This window comes from Dreissena polymorpha, chromosome 13, assembly GCF_020536995.1.
Source record: "Dreissena polymorpha isolate Duluth1 chromosome 13, UMN_Dpol_1.0, whole genome shotgun sequence".
Lineage (NCBI taxonomy): Eukaryota > Metazoa > Mollusca > Bivalvia > Myida > Dreissenidae > Dreissena > Dreissena polymorpha.
Window position 1 is genome coordinate 30,426,164 of NC_068367.1, and position 20,572 is coordinate 30,446,735.

The 20,572-nt window shown below is 36.0% G+C and overlaps 1 protein-coding gene across 4 annotated transcripts in view; it reads left to right on the forward strand.

Annotated features, from left to right (window-relative positions):
• The window catches only part of LOC127855065 (motile sperm domain-containing protein 2-like), a 56,797-nt gene that overhangs the window by 32,209 nt on the left and 4,016 nt on the right, over positions 1-20,572 (forward strand). For 3 of the 4 annotated variants that reach the window (XM_052390402.1, XM_052390401.1, XM_052390400.1), the window contains 9 exons: positions 1,518-1,556; positions 2,538-2,662; positions 6,947-7,033; positions 8,574-8,654; positions 9,193-9,308; positions 9,851-9,950; positions 15,127-15,223; positions 15,534-15,657; positions 20,146-20,245. In XM_052390402.1, the coding sequence (XP_052246362.1) occupies positions 1,518-1,556; positions 2,538-2,662; positions 6,947-7,033; positions 8,574-8,654; positions 9,193-9,308; positions 9,851-9,950; positions 15,127-15,223; positions 15,534-15,657; positions 20,146-20,245 (869 nt within the window). The remainder of the gene's footprint in view (positions 1-1,517; positions 1,557-2,537; positions 2,663-6,946; positions 7,034-8,573; positions 8,655-9,192; positions 9,309-9,850; positions 9,951-15,126; positions 15,224-15,533; positions 15,658-20,145; positions 20,246-20,572) is intronic. The other variant, XM_052390403.1, reaches the window with a different exon arrangement.

The window sequence follows — 20,572 nt, forward strand, 5'->3', positions numbered from 1 at the left end:
TCCTTAAAGGCTCCCCTAAAAATTTGTTCAAGAAAATTTGTTTCTTGTCAATTACCATTGGGCCTAAGGCTATTAAATTTGTTCAGGTGAGCGATTCAGGGCCAATGTGGCCCTTGTTTGTGTTATCCTTGGTGTTTGGTGTGCATGTCATGGTTTATTTATTCTCATGTGTTCTACTATTCTGTATTATACATGTTGTTTTAAATGTCCATGTATGTGTATTCCATACCGAAATAAATCAATCAATCATAACATGACCTACGTTCCAGGAGTGAAATAGTTTATTACATGGGTGTTATTACACTAGTTATATAACTGTGAAATAACGTCATTTTTTAACCAGGTTTTCCGAAGGAAAAAACTGGTTATTAGATTGGCGAATGCGGGCGGGCTGGCTGGCTGGCTGGCTGGCGGGCGGGCGGAACAAGCTTGTCCGGGCCATAACTATGTCGTTCATTGTGAGATTTTAAAATCATTTGGCACATTTGTTAACCATCATTAGACGGTGTGTCGCGCAAACAAATTACGTCAATATCTCCAAGGTCAAGGTCACACTTTGAGTTCAAAGGTAAAAAATAGCCATAAATGAGCTTGTCTGGGCTATAACTATGTCATTCATTATGAGATTTTAAAATCATTTGGCACATTTGTTCACCATCATGGGACGGTGTGTCGCACGAAAGAATCACGTCAATATCCCCAATGTCAAGGTCGCCACGACTAAAAATAGATTTATTTTAAAACAAACTTACAAAGGGGGTTAATTTTGTTTGTTCATTTCAAAAGTTCAGTTTGAGTTGTCTCCCTTTATCAGATTTTTTTTCACAATGAAAACCTGGTTTTGTGACAATTTTGTCCCTTGTTTGTTGATGAAATGACGTCATTATTCCAGCAAATTTCTTCAGTTAAACTCTTACAATGTGAATAAACGAGAGCATAAAATAAAAAGAAAAATTTGTTGGTCATGTTATAAATAGAATCTAAGATTCGTGGTCATTTTGTATTGAATTTATTAAACTCGTCATCTAAATAAAGATAAAACTTGGCAAGCCTCGTTTTTATCTTCATTAAGATGACTTGTTTTATAAATTCAATACAAAACGACCACTCATGCAAGATCCTATATTTACTTTATAGTTGATTCCGAGTATTATGACCATCCTTCACTCATGACTGATAAAAGAACTTCCTGTTGACCATGATATAAAAAAATATATCATGCAACGTTAAATCAGGCAGATATCAATGCGGTGGTATGATAAAATGACATATAACTTCAATTATAAATGAAAATGTGATCAATTTAATTTAAAAAAAAAACAACACTTTAATAAACAATCAACATATTATTGTGAAATGTGGCTCGGAAAAGAATTAAGAATGCTAAATATGAAATATCTGATAATGTTAATTAAGAAAGATTGAAATCACTAAAAATGTGGATTAAAGTAATACTTTTGAATAAAGAGTTGAAAATAATAATTATGTCTAATTACTGTGTATTTGTTTTACTGCAGAATACTTGCTGTTGTATGAGATGCAATGGTTCTTTAATGGTAAGTTTCATTACATTCAAGCTGCTGCATTCATTAATGTTTGGATTTTGTGTCTGATTATTTTAATGGCAGGGTATATCTACATGATTCAGTAGCACTTTAACGTATGATTTGCCCATGTCTATAAAATAAAAGGGGAGAATTGTTTTTCCAATGTCTATTTGTTGTTCAATAGGTCAGTCCATAGACCACTTTAGTTTCCGGTCTCTTAGTTCCAACAGTTTTCTTTCACTGCACAGGCTCATATAGGACAACACTTAACCCTCCTGCATTACGCCCAGTTTTCCCAGAATGACACTTAAATGTTTTCGTCAATACTTCATATGAGTCGCGTTGTGAGAAAACTGGGCATGATGCATGTGCGTGAAGTGTCGTCCCAGATTAGCTTGTGCAGTCTGCACAAACTTATCAGGGACGACACTTTTGGCCTAAATAGGATTTTTGCTAACAAGAGACTTCATTTTTACGAAAGATGTCATAAAAGCGGAAAGTGTCGTCCTTGATATGCCTGTGCAGATTTCACAGGCTAATCTGGGATGACACTTTACGCACATTCATTATGTCCAGTTTTCTTAGAAAACAACTCATATAGGCAAGATCATCGACAACCAACATCTCTTGAAACCTAAGATTTATCTTGCATTTGCCTTTGTATCAGATGACAGGGTATGTTCCCACTGTATTGATCTGATGAAGCTCTAGCTATGTACTTTCAAGATTGTGTTGAACCTAAAGGGGTTATAACAGTTTTACATTTTAGGTCAAAATAGTGTGTTTTTTCTTGTGTGAAATGTAAATAGTGAGCAGTATATAGAAGCATAGAAAACAACAGAAAACACACATGTATGAATTGAATTTCAGTTTGGTATGCCAGACTGTGGTACAATAACTCAAGATATTGATTTCCATTATCCTGGGAAAACTCTGTCTGTGTATTATCATGTATTTCTGTGTTCTTTGGAACTACCGGTCTGTTTGTAGCTGCCTGGAAGATCGTAAAACAAATGTTGAATGCTGAGTATGTGAAGAGGATCAAGTTTGTGACCAAGGCTGACATTCAGGGATACATAGACAAGGATCAGCTCTGGGAACACATGGGAGGAACTGTAAGTTTTAATTCCTTCTTACTACATGCAATGTTTATTTGTTGATTTGTTAAGTTTTAATCTACTTGCATTTAAAACTGTGACTCTTGTTATTCTAATTTTGATATGCCTCTTAGATACATCAGTAAATTTTAACAGGGTAAAGACATTTATTTTAAATTTAGTTTCTTTGCTTTTTCATAATCTACCCTCAATTGCTTCCTCAATATTGCATAGTTAAACGTAGAAAGCTGTTGGTACATCTTGAATAGAGTGTTTGGGATCAGATATGAGAACCAGGAAGTGTTGAGTAATGTTATGATAGTATGAATGTACACAGAGGTAACAGGTGATTTAACATAACTGATTATCTGTTAAGAATTTAAAATATGAGCGATAGATTTTATGCAAAAACTATTTTCAAAATAAATTGCAAACAAACTGACTTGATTGGAAATATTAGTTTTTACAAGAAGTATGGTCAGTGATATTGATCTACATGCGTACTTTTATTTACTGAAATGTACAATTTGAATGTTAATTGTTTGTTGTTGTTGTCTCCATATTAGTGTAGGCAAACATGCAACATCTACATATTGTTTCTTAATCAGTTTTTTTTACACTTTGCAAATGTCTTTAAGGTCATTGTGTGAAGTCACTTAACAATTCAGACCATAACTCTGACCTGAACTTTAGCAGATTTATGCCCTTTATTATGAATAGAAACTTGGTTAACTTGAGTATGCAACTAATCACGGGCTTTTCAACTTGAGTTGTAATACCAAATTAATCTTCAATTTTTGAACAGGGGTAAATAGGAGTCACACTTGCCGCCAGTCAGTCAGTTGTGGGTCTGTCTTATACATATTATACATGTTATAAGTTTGTGGATTGAAGTACTTCTACTTCCACATTTCTGAAGCAATGGAATTGAAACTTGAAATATATACATACAACAATCTGAAGATGTGAAAGAAACAATTTCATGTGGTAGCAGACCACAGTAGACACACACTCTCTCGGAGCCGCGGACGCCTTCTTGATCTCCACCACGCTCAATTCAGAAAACAATGAACCTGCAATCATAAAAACACATTCACTGCACACAAGTAGTCTGAAACTTACATTTAAGATAAAAAAAAGAGCATATGGAACCTGTACAGGTGATACTATTGACAAAAGTGAAAGAATTGCAAGGCCGCAAACAGTGGCTTCAAAATAAACGTTTTACCATGTACGAAAGTGGCTGGGGACGAATGAAATGGAAATGATAGCCTGCTTTTGGAATGATATTTTTACACGCAAAACATAGCACAACCCATAAAACCATGAATAAATACCACGTAACCAGGTGGTTTTCGCACAATACTTCACAGCGTGACCCTACTAGCGATTCCAGCTTAAAAAGAACCCAAAATACAATAAGCCTACCGCAGTTTTCCTTCCTGAGTAACAAAGAACACAACAACAACAACAGGTCATGACCCCACAGTTTCGCATTTGAAAATGGTCATATTCTCAGGATTTAATGCAATTTGGGGATACAATAAGACCTATTACCCTCAAATTTGACATGGAAACCTACCCTTTCCCAATATTTCACTTTTTGACCGGGGCCAATTCGCATATTTCTGCTTCCTACCGTGTACTGCTACCTTAAGGACACCAATTATTCTTTTTCATAACTGCAAAAGCAGCTTTTTTAAGTATTGTAGACTATTCCTGACAAAAACACACTGTTTTCACTCAACTGTACTGCAAAATAGACTGTCTTTCTTCATATCAAACACTTAACCCAAAGTGCACACTTTACTCCTATTTCACGGAGAATTCATGCATTCAGAGTTCTGAGTGAGACACTCTTTAAATCTCTCCTGGAACCTTTTAGACATCTTTCAGACATGTTTCCTTTATATAAACACTCTACTCATGCTTATATACATCTTACTTGCACAGCAGATACCTTTTCCAACATGTCTGGACCTAATTATTGAGAAAAATAGTTGATTTTTCAGCCCGCGAAGTGCCAATTTCCTTGACTTTTGTCTATTTTGCTCCTTTCTTCTACATTAATACAACTGTTTTAGCATACATAAGACACTAAGAACATGAGAAAGACTCAAATAACATGAAACAGTAAGAATAACCTGATAAGATAATAACAAACTCGATGTCGGACAGCCATATCACTGTTACGAGCTTTTTTCTGATTCCAGCTGAAACAAGATGTGTTTGTGAAACACTATGTACACCCACCACATATATATGACCTTTGTACTTGACCTTTGACCTTGACGGATGACCTTGACCTTTCACCACTCAAAATGTGCAGCTCCATGAGGTACACATGCATGCCAAATATCAAATTGCTATCTTCAATATTGCAAAATTTGACCTTTGACCTTGAACTTTGACCTTGAAGGATGACTTTGACCTTGACCTTTTACCACTCAAAATGTGCAGCTCCATGAGATACACATGCATGCCAAATATCAAGTTGCTTTCTTTAATATTGCATAAATTATGGTTAATGTAAAGGTTTGACGCTAACAAACAAACCAACGAACAAACCAACAGACAGGGCAAACACAATATGTCCCCCAGTATAGTCTGGGGAACATAAACAGCCATTTTTCAATATTTGAATCATCTCCCTTATTTAGATCACTTATTTACATCCAAATTATGAAAACTAAGCTCATCCAAGCCCATTTTTTGACTGGACGGTGGTGAAAAATCTTTAAAAAATACATTTCACAGGCCGACTGTGTAAATTGTTTTTGTCATTAACCAATTAAGGACACCAAGTACTCTTTTTCATAACTGTTAAAGCATCTATTTCTAGTATTTTAGACAATTCCTAATAAAAACAGACTGTTTTCAATCAACTGTTTTGCAAAAAAAATTGTCTTTCTTCACGCCAAACACTTAACCCAAAGTGACACTTTACTCCTATTTCACTAGTAATTCATGCTTTCAGAGTTCCAAGAAAGACACACATTAAATGTCTCCTGGAACCTTTTGGAAACCATTTAAACACTCTGCTCATGCTTATATACATCTTACTTGCACCGCCGATACCTTTCCCAACATGTCTGGACCTAATTTTTGAGAAAAATAGTTGATTTTTTCAGCCTTCGGGGTGCTAATTTCCTTGACTTTTTGTCTATTTGGCTCCTTTTCCTACATTAATACAACTGTTTAAGTATATATAAGACAATAAGAACATGAGAAACACTCAAATAACATGTTACAGTAAGAGTAACGTGATAAAATAATAACAAACTGGATGTCGGACAGCGAAATCACTGTAAGAGCTTTGTTCGGATTCCAGCTGAAAATAGCCATTTTTTAATATTTGAATTACCTCCCTTTTTCAGATCAGTTATTTACATCCAAATTATGAAAACTAAGCTCATCAAAGCCCATTTTCACACTGCACATTCGTGCAAAAGCTTAAAAAAATACATTTCACAGGCAGGCTGTGTAAACAAAAATTTGTCATTTACCACTTAAGGTAGCAGACCACAGTAGACACGCACTCTCTCGGAGCCGCGGACGCCTTCTTGATCTCCACCACGCTCAATTCAGAAAACAATGAACCTGCAATCATAAAAACACATTCACTGCACACAAGTAGTCTGAAACTTACATTTAAGATAAAAAAAAGAGCATATGGAACCTGTACAGGTGATACTATTGACAAAAGTGAAAGAATTGCAAGGCCGCAAACAGTGGCTTCAAAATAAACGTTTTACCATGTACGAAAGTGGCTGGGGACGAATGAAATGGAAATGATAGCCTGCTTTTGGAATGATATTTTTACACGCAAAACATAGCACAACCCATAAAACCATGAATAAATACCACGTAACCAGGTGGTTTTCGCACAATACTTCACAGCGTGACCCTACTAGCGATTCCAGCTTAAAAAGAACCCAAAATACAATAAGCCTACCGCAGTTTTCCTTCCTGAGTAACAAAGAACACAACAACAACAACAGGTCATGACCCCACAGTTTCGCATTTGAAAATGGTCATATTCTCAGGATTTAATGCAATTTGGGGATACAATAAGACCTATTACCCTCAAATTTGACATGGAAACCTACCCTTTCCCAATATTTCACTTTTTGACCGGGGCCAATTCGCATATTTCTGCTTCCTACCGTGTACTGCTACCTGTGCTGTGTTTGTCTATTTGTTTCTGAGTTATGGGCTTTGTGGGAAAGAGATGTGGGGGTATATTTTGTGACAAATCTTTAGTTAACATTGATTGGTAGAGGGTGTCATTTCTCTCTGCAGGACAAGTACGTGTATTCGTATGAGCCAGAGATGTTTGAAGCTGGGAGTGGTGGAGACCCGGATCAACCAGATGCAGAGAGAAAACGGGTGAGAAAAACCTATACTTAGAAATGATTCTGAAATTTTTGTGAACAACCCTGCTAAATACCTTATTTCTATGCCCCACAGAGTGAGTATTTCACCTGTCTTTTCCTTAAGCTTATATTTTACTCCTTGTCAACAACTGGGCGGATCTTGCTTTTCACAATTGACTGACTTCAATGTGAACGTTTTCATGAAGAAAAGAAGTTTGGCTGTGCTGAGGTTTTTCAGAATTATGACCCTTTGCCTTTGTTCCAGTAGAGAATATATAGTTCTCAAATTAAATATGTTCAACACCTCTGGGGGATTTTGATAAAAGAAGCAACGCTAAATGCATAGGTATTGTTATAGCCAGCTTGTCGTCTGACGTCAGCCGTCTGCCTTCCGCGTCGTGCTAAAACCTTAACATTGGCTCAAAAATCAAAGCAAAGTGCTTCCACCTACAAGTTTGAAACTTCATATGTAGATGCACCTTGATGAGTTCTACACGCCACACCCATTTTGGGGTCACTAGGTCAAAGGTTAAGGTCACTGTGACCTCTAAAAAAAAAAAATTCTGACAAGCTTTCATTTATTCAAAACTGCACCCGTAGCTGAGCGTGGCACCCGTTATGCGTTGCTCTTGTTAACTTAAAGAACTTTTGACTGTGACCTGTTTTGGCACTTAATCTGTCATGCTTTGTCTGTGATAAAACATGCAATGTGGGTGCATATGTCTGTGAAAAGTATTTAGTTGTACTTTAATTGTGTACGGAGCATATCTCGAAAACTGCACAATAATTATAACCCTTGCATCCATAGTTTTTGAGTTATTGCTGTTTGTTATTTGTAAATTTAATTATTTGACTTGGCATTTTTCTGAAAAAATATCAGTGGAATCATCTTTATAGGTAGTTTAACAGACTTCATTGATGAGATGTCCAATTTACACAAACCATAACTGTTGATTTAATATTTTGTGACTTATTGAAGTCAGTAAATGTTTTACATTTTAATTTTGAAAGGGGCAATCTCGTAAGATATACAAGATATTAGATTGACATTTCATAGATTGACATTTCATAGATTGATAGATCTAAATGATGAAAGTGCATTGCACAAGAGCCAAGGCTCTTGATTACATATTTTAACTCTTATTGCTCTTGTTAATTTTCATGCTGACATTTTATACAGGTCAATATGATATATCTAGATAATAATTTGATATACATGTATCATGCCAAAACTTCACTGGTATGAATAAGCTTTAATTTTAAGGCAACCATTTCATAAAACTGACCTGTTTTATGGTTGTTGTGTAATTAAATGTGGGTATACAACTGATGTTACACATGTACATATTTAAATTGTATACCTCTCAAAACATGAACATGATGGACAAATCCATCTACTAAAAATCTGGCTAAAATCTGTATGTGTTGCTGTGCTTTTAAACTCAGCTCTCCCTCTCTAAAAGGCAGCACTTTGCTTATTTGAACCTCGCACTGGGAATACTGGGCTTAATGTTCCCAAAACTAGGTTCATATGTTCCTTTGTGTGTTTCCAGGTGACATTTGCTAATTCCAATGACAGCTCAGTATATAGGAGCACTAGCATGGACAGTATCAAAGATTCAGCTTCCAAAATGGTCTGTGTAGAATTCTTGCTTTCTATGTGATTACTTTCCATGGCCAATCTTCTTATAAACAATTCTTTTAATGCATTTATTATATTATTATCTATACAATTGCAAATATATACTTACTGGTAATGAGGCTTTTATGCTGGTTTTGTTATGAGCATATATTATTTATGCTACAACTTACATGTATTAATATTTTGTTATCACCTACTTAAAAATTGCAAAAGTTATGCCCCTTATTAACTTAACATTTCTATAATGTAATTATTAAAATTGACTGCTCAATGCTACATGTTATGTCATGTTTGTTGTCATTTATACGACATTTGAGTATATTCTTCTTTCTAGTATAAGATTTTCTGTGAATACAGGCCCAATGACATGAGTGGTGTTCTGAGAAAACTGGGCATAATGCATGTGCGGAAAGTTTTGTCCCTGATTAGCCTGTGCAGACTGAACAGGCTAATCTGGGACGACACTTTACGCACATGCATTAACCTCTGTTTTTCCAGAACATGGTCGATATTGCGTTACTGTTTTCCAGAATGTTAACAACAGTGGTGCAGGTATAATGAAGAGCCCCCGTGGTCCCCCCAGTAGGACCCCAAGTAGAGTGAGCAGGGAAGACAACTCTTACCGGGGAAAGCTGCTTACTATCTGGTATAATTGGGTCTGGGCTTCATTTTCTTCCATACCTCCATAACTTTCATGTGTAAAGATAGGGTTTTTATGCCCCCGAAGGAGGGCATATAGTGATCGGACTGTCCATCCGTCCGTCTGTCCGTCACACTTTTTGTTTAGGTTTCAAAAAATGCTCATAACTTCTATGTTGCTTCAGATAGCAATTTCATATTTGGCATGCATGTGTATATGGACAAGGCCTTCTATACGCACACAAATTTTGACCCCTGTGACCTTGACCTTAGGGTCCGCGTTTAGGTTTCGAAATCTGCGTTTAGGTTTTGAAAAAACTTCATAACTTCTATCAAGCGTTTCTAGGGGGCATAAGTCATCCTATGGTGACAGCTCTTGTTTCTCACTACTTTTATACTGAAATTTTTAATTTGGGAAAAATCAGCATTGTTGTCAATCAAATGTGGAGTTTTATCCCTGTCAGCTGGAGTATTAGCAACATCTTTGTTTTTGATTCCTGTACACGTATTTGTTATTGCAGGAGAGTTGAAATGAGCACTGTGTTTCAGTCCTGCAGAAGAGGTAGAGTTTGCTGTGGAGGAGGAGGGTGGAGAGGCCTGTGATAACATCATTTTAAAAAACACACACACACATGATGTGGCTTTCAAGGTACAAATATCTAAGCCTTAATCGGGGAAAACGGGGTTTAATGCATGTGCGTATAGTGTCATTCCAGATTATCATGACATGTGCAGTTTGTATAGGCCAATCAGGGACAACACTTTCTGCAGGAACTGGATTTTCTCAAAGAAAAGAATTCCTTTAAATAAAAAATATGAAAGAAGATCTTGGTCAACACTTTATGCTAATGCATTAAATTCTGTTTGCGGTCGATGTGGCATAGTGGATGTGGTGTCCCCCTAGCGATCAGGAGGTCACAAGTTCGAACCCAACTGGGTGGTTTCCTGCGATCTCTCCTTAAAACACCAAATACTGGTTATAGTCCCAAGAAACGGACCTTAAAGAATTTCAATAAGCCTAAGGCTTCTTATGCAATCAAGCTTTAATTAATAGGTTTGAATTATACTCTGTTTTCACAGAGCCTCATCTAAAGTTATGTGATAAATGCAGCGCTATCTCAGTCAACGTCAGAGCTCAGACAAAGCCAGTAACTCTGTCACGAAGATCCAAGAAATGGCCAGAACCCTTGCTCACACAGCTTGTTACAGCATTCTCAATCCTTGCGCTGTTAAAATGTTAAAATATTATTTCTTGGATTGGTAACATTTTTTTGTTTAAATCTATAAATGTTAATCTTTTGGTTTACATAAACTTTATATCTGCAATACATTTTCAACTTCAAATATGTCTTTTTATGCCCCCTGGATCGGTATATTGTTTTTGGCCTGTCTGTCTGTCATTGTTAGCCGGATTTTTTTCGAAAAAATCTCGGCTTATAGATTGATGTTGTCGGGCGGGCGGGGGGGGCGGGCGGGCGGGCGGGGTGGCGGCGTGCTCGAAAATGTTAAAGTTCTTATTTCATGGTATAACTTTGGTATGCTTGGACCTAGAGTCTTCAAACTTGACATGAAGGTTGGCCAGGATTAACAGATGACCACTGGTCATTTCAAGGTCATTCATTTGAAGGTCAAGGTCACTGTGACCTTCAATATAAAAAATGTTAAAGTTGTTATAACTTTGGTATGCTTGGACCTAGAGTCTTGAAACTTGACATGAAGGTTGGCCATAACTAGTTAGTAACCACTGGTCATTTCAAGGTCATTCATTTGAAGGTCAAGGTCACTGTGACCTTGAATGTAAAAATGTTAAAGTTCTTATTTCATGGTATAACTTTGGTATGCTTGGACCTAGAGTCTTCAAACTTGACATGAAGGTTGGCCAGGATTAACAGATGACCACTGGTCATTTCAAGGTCATTCATTTGAAGGTGAAGGTCACTGTGACCTTCAATATAAAAATGTTAAAGTTGTTATAACTTTGGTATGCTTGGACCTAGAGTCTTGAAACTTGACATGAAGGTTGGCCAGAACTAGTAAGTAACCACTGGACATTTCAAGGTCATTCATTTGAAGGTCAAGGTCACTGTGACCTTGAATGTAAAAATGTTAAAGTTGTTATAACTTTGGTATGCTTGGACCTAGAGTCTTGAAACTTGACATGAAGGTTGGCCAGAACTAGTAAGTAACCACTGGACATTTCAAGGTCATTCATTTGAAGGTCAAGGTCACTGTGACCTTGAATGTAAAAATGTTAAAGTTCTTATTTCATGTTATAACTTTGGTATGCTTGTACCTAGAGTCTTCAAACTTGAAATAAAGATTGGCCAGTACTAGAAGATGACCACTGGTCATTTCAATTTCATTCATTTGAAGGTCAAGGTCACTGTGACCTTAAATGTTAAAATGTTAAAATTGTTATAACTTTGGTATGCTTGGACATAGAGTCTTCAAACTTGACATGAAGGTTTGCAAGCACACTTAGATGACCACTGGTCATTTCAAGGTCATTCATTCTAAGGTCAAGGTCACTGTGACCTTGAATGTAAAAATGTTAAAGTTCTTATAACTTTGGTAGGTAAAAATGTTAAAGTTCTTATTCCATGTTATAACTTTGGTATGCTTGTACCTAGAGTCTTCAAACTTGACATAAAGGTTGGCCAGTACTAGAAGATCACCACTGCTCATTTCAATGTCATTCATTTGAAGGTCAAGGTCACTGTGACCTTCAATGTTAAAATGTTAAAATTGTTATAACTTTGGTATGCTTGGACCTAGAATCTCAAACTTGACGTAAAGGTTTGCAAGCACACTTAGATGACCACTGGTCATTTCAAGGTCATTCATTTCAATGTCATTCATTTGAAGGTCAAGGTCACTGTGAACTTAAATGTTAAAATGTTAAAATTGTTGTAACTTTGGTATGCTTGGACCTAGAATCTCAAACTTGACGTAAAGGTTTGCAAGCACACTTAGATGACCACTGGTCATTTCAAGGTCATTCATTTGAAGGTCGAGGTCACTGTGACCTTGGATGTAAATATGTTAAAGTTGTTAATACTTTGGTATGCTTAGACCTAGAGTCTTCAAACTTGATATGAAGGTTGGCCAGAACTAGTAGATGACCACTGGTCATTTTAAGGTCAAGGTCACCGTGACCTTGAATGTAAAAATGTTAAAATTCTTATTTCATGGTATAACTTTCTTATGCTTGGACTTACAGTCTTCAAACTGGACATGAAGGTTGGCCAGCACTAGTAGATGACAATTGGTCATTTTAAGGTCATTGAAGGTCAAGGTCACTGTGACCTTGAATGTTAAAAATTAAAAGTTGTTTTAACTTTCGTATGCTTGGACATGGACTTTGCCATGACTAACAGATGACCACTGGTCAAGAGAACAACTGGTCATTTTAAAGTCTTTCAATTGACAGTGACCTTAAATGTGAATATTTTTTTCATGATTTAACTTTGGTATGCTTACCACTGGTAATTTCAAGGACATTCAATTGAGGTTCACAGTTGCGGCAACTTCAAATGTGAAAGGGCTCTAAAATATTATAATTTTTGCTGTTTCACTTTGTTGGGGTAGCTTTCAGTCCACTACAAGACAAGGTTGAAGAGACCTAGGTCCAAGCATACCAACTATGAAATTGATGGAAACTTCAAACAATATGTTACTAATTTGCTAATAAAAAAATTGAGATCAAACTTTCCTAATTGTCAATTCAAGTTCATATTTGTGACCTTAAATGTTATTGTTGTTCATGTATATGCATGCATTCAAAACATAACACAAGGTTTGCTCATGCCTTGAAAAGTACTTACATTTCATTTTGACCTTTGAACAATATTTCAGTAATTTAAGTATTGCATTGACAAAAACACGAAAGGTACTTTCCTGTCATTTAAATAAAAAATCCGGCTTCAATGCGGTCATCTCCGACCGCGGAACTCTTGTATGTGTCTGTCATTGTATGTGTGCAGGGTTGTCATTATTAACCGATTGCCGATCAAATTCATCGGTTAAAATCGCCAGAAAATCGGTTGTTTTCCCGAATCTTTAAAATTGCGATCGGAAGTTTTGATCACGCAAACCGACAATAATTGACGAGGAATAACCGTAGTATAGTAGAGCGACGCCCGGTCATTCAGTCAGTCCATTAACTCCGCCTAAGAGCTACTGTTTTCAATGAATTTCTCAGCGAGTGGCCAATATTGATTTTTCCAGCTGTCAATCAAATTCTTCTTGGTAAGCACGTCAACCAATTAGCACTCAGGCAGCCGAGTACACGCCCGAATACACGCCCGAATACACGCCGACCCCACATGAAAGTGTATCAAATAGATGTACATTTCACAGATTATTACTGACCGTAGCTCAACGAATGTAGCATTGTAGAGCGTAATTAACTAGTTTTTTTAGTGAGCGGAAAGGTTTCAACATATTAAAACATGCTCTTCGATTTTCTACCAAAATAAAAGATATTAGCGACCTCTGCCCTACAAAGTTGTTATTCAGCATCTAAATATTAAAGTCCACGCTTTCCCCGAGGAAGGATGACGTGACGCTATACATGAAGTCTAATTTTGGCATGATTTTCATGTACATGTACATGAAAAACACGAGAAATGTGTCTCTGTTGTTAGAATTTTCTAAATTTCCGTGAATAATGAAATCTGAAAATGATTTCGGATAACACATTTAAGTATACGCATTTGAAAATACTTCAATTAAATAATGCATTTTGATATACAAATGGTCATAACGCATAATGTAATAAGTAGGTAAATAACGTGTTTTTAGATTGCCAAACTATGCATACATATAGGTCTACATGCATGAATGACCTGAAAAGTTATATCACGATCCGGAATGAAAAGTACTCGGTAAAATTTAAAGAAAGACACGTTTTTATTCTCAGAAATTCACTTTCACTTTCTCAAACTTTTCTGAAAGGAGATATATGTAACAGTTTAGATTGAGTCGTTGATTTGTCGTAATTACTAAATATAAACGGTTCTCAATGCTCTCAAATCGCGTCACGTGATTCACGCATGTTCAATGGGAATTCCCCAATCCCACAATTCAATTTATATATGCACTTGCGTTAAATGGCGGACGACATTCATCGTCAATATTGGCCATAATTTGGTTTTGAAAAAAAGAAATCGTAATAATACTGGATTATCAGGTAATGGATAGAATTGGAACGTGCAATGATCTATCAATATAACATGTTTTTACATTGTACAGTATACTAAAAATGTGAAAATCTTAAAATTGTCTATTCTTTCTATACCTCATTTTTACTTTTTATGCTCTGAGAATAGCAGTATTTTGTCCCTAAAATGTCTAGAATTCGTTTGCCGTCGGGGGGCTTCGCCCCCTGACCCCCCTACCAGTGCCTTGCCCTGGACCTTGACCCCCGGCTGAATCGGTTACTATTCCAAAATAAGCTTTTGTTTACAATCATAATGACAACTCTGTGTGTGTGTTTGTCCCAAAACTTTAACCGTGTCATAACTTTTGCAATATCGATGATAGCAACTTGATATTTTGCATGCATGTGTATCTCATGGAGCTGCACATTTTGAGTGGTGAAAGGTCAAGGTCATCCTTCAAGGTCAAAGGTCAAATATATGGCTTCAAAGCGGCGCAGTAGGGGGCATTGTGTTTCACAAACACAGCTCTTTTTGGTTATTATATAAGGTGATTAACAGAAAACTTACATTACAAAATAAAAGTTGAAGAATAGTTGAGCACTCTGTTTTGGGACAGCTCTTGTTTCTTTTAAATTTGGTAAAGTGAACACCATGGTGTTTTAGGTGAAAACTACATCGCCAGAGAAATATCGTGTGCGTCCTAGCTCAGGCTACATCAAGCCTGGAAGTGAAACCGAGGTGTCCGTACATTTGCAGCAGGGTAATAGTGTGCAATGCTAACGTTTTTGTTTTTTTTCTGGTGAAAAACATATGTTGATAATTTTGATATAAATTACATTTTAGGTGATGTGAAAATGGAGGCAAATGTATTTCTACTCTGGGCATGCTAATTTTTGCAAACTTTTTATCTAATCTTCTTCACTTGCGTTTTCAAGATGAAACTTTGCTTAAAACTATTGCACCTTTCAATATCTGAATTATTTAATAGATTCTTTAAGCACAATATTTGGTGTGCACTTTAACTATTGTAATTGTTAATGGTGTTGCATTCATTAGACATTACTTTCTAGGATACCAGAATACTGTGCACAAAGACAAATTCCTAGTCATGGCCTTAGAAGTACAGACTGAATCCAGCAAAACTTTTGCAGACCTGTGGAAAGCAACACCCAAGGACAGTATAATGGAACATAGGTACACAGATATTTTTATTGCTTTACTGATGATTTCTGTACCATAGCTGTAATTAAAAAAACATTACGCAAATACAATTGAATTAATTCATAATATATTGAAATTCTTGCTGATGTCAGAAATAGAATTTCAAAATAAGTTGCATTTTTAAAATTTAAAGTTTAACAAAATACTATTTAAGTTCAGCTTAATTTGTCTACGTTCTTCAGAGCTCTAGATAAGGATTTGTGAAATTAGTACCGGTACTGCCACTGACAGAAAGAAAAGGAGTAACGCTGAAAATCAATTAGTACCTGTACTACCATATCAAAAAATACAGGTAGTACTGTACTACCTGTGTTCTTGGATATTGAAGGGTGTATAACTGACTTTTCAGAAACATTTGCAACAATTTTAATAAACATATTTAGCTTCTTTAATTATGATGCAAATACAAAACACATTAAAACTCATAACTAAATACTATTTCTTATTTTATTGACAAAATCACAAGCCAATACGAATAATAAGTAATAGAACACTAATATCACTGTCAGAAAAGCTTAAGCAAACACTTCAACTGTTTTACAGTCAATCTGATTTTAAAATGTTTTAGCCTTTTTCCTTGGTTTATATGCTTTACGAAGTCTTTTCTTTTTCCTTTTCTTGTCACTAAACCATTTTTTCACTGCTGGCACTGGATCAAACTGCTGCAGCTGTGGTCCAAGCATACTGATTTTAAGAAGAACATCAAGTTTATCTGTACTTAAAGAAGCTCTGTATTTAACCTTAAGTCTATTCTGGGCACTAAAAGTACGTTCGCATTCTACGCTAGACACTGCCATAACAAGTGCAATAGATGCTAAAATAGCAAAATTTGGCATTAACATTCTATGATGGAGGATAATTTTCTTACAAAGTTTCTGTGTACTATAAGACCTATATGCCCCTTCAATCATTCCTTCCAGTCTGGGCCACTCACTTTTAAGTTTTTCAGGATTGAGAAGAGGGGGGATGACTCTTCTATCTTCAACTAAGTTGTTGATGTCACCTTCAATCACAACTACCTCCTTTTCATACCCATACAATTGACCTAGACTTGCTACAGCATTTTCCCTTTCATCACCTGGAGTACAGTTAACGGTGCTTGGTTCCAATACGTTTGATAAGTCTGTAAAAATGTCACCATCTTCCTTCCTCAACCTACCTCTTATGGGTTTTTTTTAAGTCTGTCAATGTTACACCCCTTCAACCTTTCAAATTCATCAGGCATTGTCACCTTGTACATTAACTCATCGTTGTTGTTCAACTTAGCAACGCCATTTTCTACCTGAATTCTTGCTTACATATCTGTAACACAAGATCCATCAGCTGATGAAAGCTTATCTAGTTTATTTACAGTTCCGTCTATTTGTGCCTGTACCTCAGAGAAAACTAACGTGGCTTTCTGAAATTCAAACTAAGAATGGCTAATTCTTAATGTATGTCAAGCATTAAGGCAGTTACCATGGCAGTTTTATAATTGCTAAAGTAGTTATACAAGCCTTTTGCAACAGGATTTTTCTCAGCGGCAAATTTACTTAATGTTGCAAGAATAGCCCCATAACATTCAAAAACCGCCTTTACAGCATTTCTAAGACCCAGCCATCTGATTGCATGTGGTTCTTTGACTGTCAAATTAGGTTTCTTTAAAGCTTCCTGGATATCATGCAGAGCTTCAGTCCTATTAGAAGAATTACTCATAAACATGTAAAGGTCATTGAATTTTGTCTTAAACTTTGTAAGGTAATCATCTTTGTTCATGGAGTCAACACAAGCTAAATTCAACCTGTGAGCAACACAGTGAGTACATGTGGCAAAAGGTGAGTACTTAGATTTTAACTGAATTCCAACTCCAGTTTTCCTGCCAGTCATCACTGCAGCCCCATCAGTGGCGAGACTGGAACACTTGGATAGACAAATGCCTAATTTATCAAACTGTTCTACAATACAGTTAACAATTGTATGACTTTTACCATCTTTCAACTTAGCATTCAATAAAAACTTACTGACTGCCTCTCCATTTTTTTCATATCTAATACATATAGAAAGATGTTTTTCAACACTAACGTCTGTGCTCTCATCTATCATAATTGCATATGTTGGCGAAGAATTTATTTCTGAAACAAGATGTTTTGTAAGTATTTTACTGATTGATTTAAGAATGTCATCTACAGTAACCCAACTTAAATTTTGATAATCACGATCAAGACCATTCTGCTTCTGCAAAGCTAATAAACTGTTCACTTTCTCAGTTGGGAGTTTCTCTTTCGCCACTGTGTACACGGTATTAAATAAGATTCTATCTTCTTTGGACACAGATGTAGATGGCATTTCACTATCGGACTCGGACACATCATTTTCTATGCTGCCATTTTGCTGAATCTGTTTTTCGTGTAGATATTCACAGGCAATGTTGTGCTCATTGCAGCTACCATGTTTTTTCACAGTTGATATCTGTATGTCACCAGAACCTAAAAGTAAATTTTATGAAACAATATTTTTTCATGACAATAAAAAATATAAGAGAATATTGATAGATTTTGTTTTCATTTTATTTGGACATTCTTCATAAAAGTACATGTTGACAACATGTACTTTTTAATTTATGAAGAATTTGCACATACAATTATATTACAAGTGAGGTCAATCTATTATCTTGTTAGAGAAAATTATAAAATCTTAACCCTTTCAGTGCTGGAACCGAATTTTTAAGGCCTTTGCAAACAGTTTGGATCCAGATGAGAATGTGGCGTCTCATCAGGATCCAAACTGTTTGCTATTCTGAAAGTATTCTTTGAAAAAATTGAAGAAAATGCTAATTTAAGAAATTCAGCCTTTGGGAGCATAGAAAACAACAAAGCAAAAAAGGTATTGAATCATGAAAATTCAATTGAATTGTTAATTGATAGCCTGATGAGTGGTAATGGAAAGTGCAATGTCACTGGCACCTCGTAGAACCAGGTCTATAGCACCTGACAATTGCTAAGCAACCTTTACGTCTGCCACAGTGTCATGAGCATTTAATGACAATAAGCTGCTGTTGTCGCAAGTTAATATATCATTTGCAAAGTGGATCCTTTGGGGCATAAAAGTATGACAATGAAAAAATATCATATGATCAAAAAAACTACAAAATAAACAGCTTATAAAGCTGTCATTTAACCATATTTCATTTTAAAAAAGGTTTCATTGAAATTAAACATAAAGTTTAAAAGATCACTGTTTACAGCATAATCTCCCCTGACAGATCAACAGTTGGAGCATCTTTTCACAATTTGCAAATAAAATACATTTATCCAAGGGACACATTATGCAAAAATTGTTTTTTATTTGATTATACTTTTTCATGAAATACTCGATATTGGCGAGTTGACTGTACCTATTAAAAAGTACACTACTTTTTGTTTATGAAAAGTCTGTATAATTCAAACCTTCATAAGCCCACACTGTGCTCAATTAACAAGGCTTAGCAGCACTGCGGCAAATTTTACAATTTAGCCGTAAAACGCCTTCAATTTTTTCTGTAACGAGCCAATCATATTTTGTTTTCCAATCATCAACAGTTTTGGTTCGGATACGGTTCCCATCATGCTTTCTTCCTTTTTTTGCCACCAATGAAATTAAATTGTCCAATATAGGGGCGACAATGTCATTTTCTGAGCTAACACATTGGATTTCATGATGGTTAGACGACCTTATGTAGCCTAATAAAGTGTTTTTTTTAACTGAAAGCGGCTTAGCTGGCCTCCCCTTGCGCATAGCCATATTGTTTTTGACGGGTTTACGAGTATCGAAAATGACGCGACGGAATAGTCATACATATCTTAGCCCAGTCGCAAACTTTTCGGTAATTTTAATTAGCGAAAAGCGCCGTTAGGTTACAGACCAACCAATCTCGCTGCGCTGACGCGGACGTATCGATACGGCCAGATGTTTTTCGTAAATGCGTAAAAGGGATATTGAAGTCGTAATTGTACGGCCAGTTATTAAAAATAAATGCGTAAACCTTCATTGAAAAACCGTATTTACGGCTGTACGGCCCTTATCTAGAGCTCTGGTTCTTTCCAAATTGATTGATGTATTATTTCTGTTATGGGTCTTCTTTATGTTGCTATGTCGCAATAAACAAAATCATTACATTGATGTCACCATAAATATTGATAATACATATTTTGTAATGGAACAGTTCTATTAATTTATTTATGATTCTTTAATTTGATTGAATATGGAAATATTATATCGCCAAAGAAGCTGCATGTGCGTTAAGCGCCGTCCCTAATTAGCCTGTGCAGTTCGGACTGGATTTTCGATTAGAAGAGACTTCCTTTGATTAAACATTCCATATTAGCGGGAAGTATCGTCCCTGATTAGCCTGCTCAGACTGCACAGGCTAATATGGGAGGAAATTTTTTTTGCACATGCATAAAGCCCAGTTTTCTCATGTTCAAGGCTTATGTTTTGTTTCAGGCTGCGATGTGTGTTGGTTCAAGGCAAGGACTCCTCTACTCAGGCTACAGGTGTAACTGCAGGACAGAAGGCACCCCTACTTAGTGAGCTGGCAGTAAAGGTACACAGGCGATGTTCCACGGAAATCTGTCTTGTAAAGTCTACTCATTTGATATATATGCGTTTTTTATATGTTATCTTGACTTTTCTCTTATATTGGTGTAAATTAATTATTCTAGTTAATCATAAACTAGAAACCACAGGGAAAAAGGCTAGTAATTTGAATTTTTTATATTTAACTAGCCAATGTTTTGCATATTCCAGTCTAATACTGCCCTTTGTTCATCTTAAGCTAACAGACTTGTTTGGCATTTCATGTTGAGGGACTTTAGAAAAACACAGCTTATATCCCTGTTCTGTGCTCTACTACATTGATATGCAATGAAAA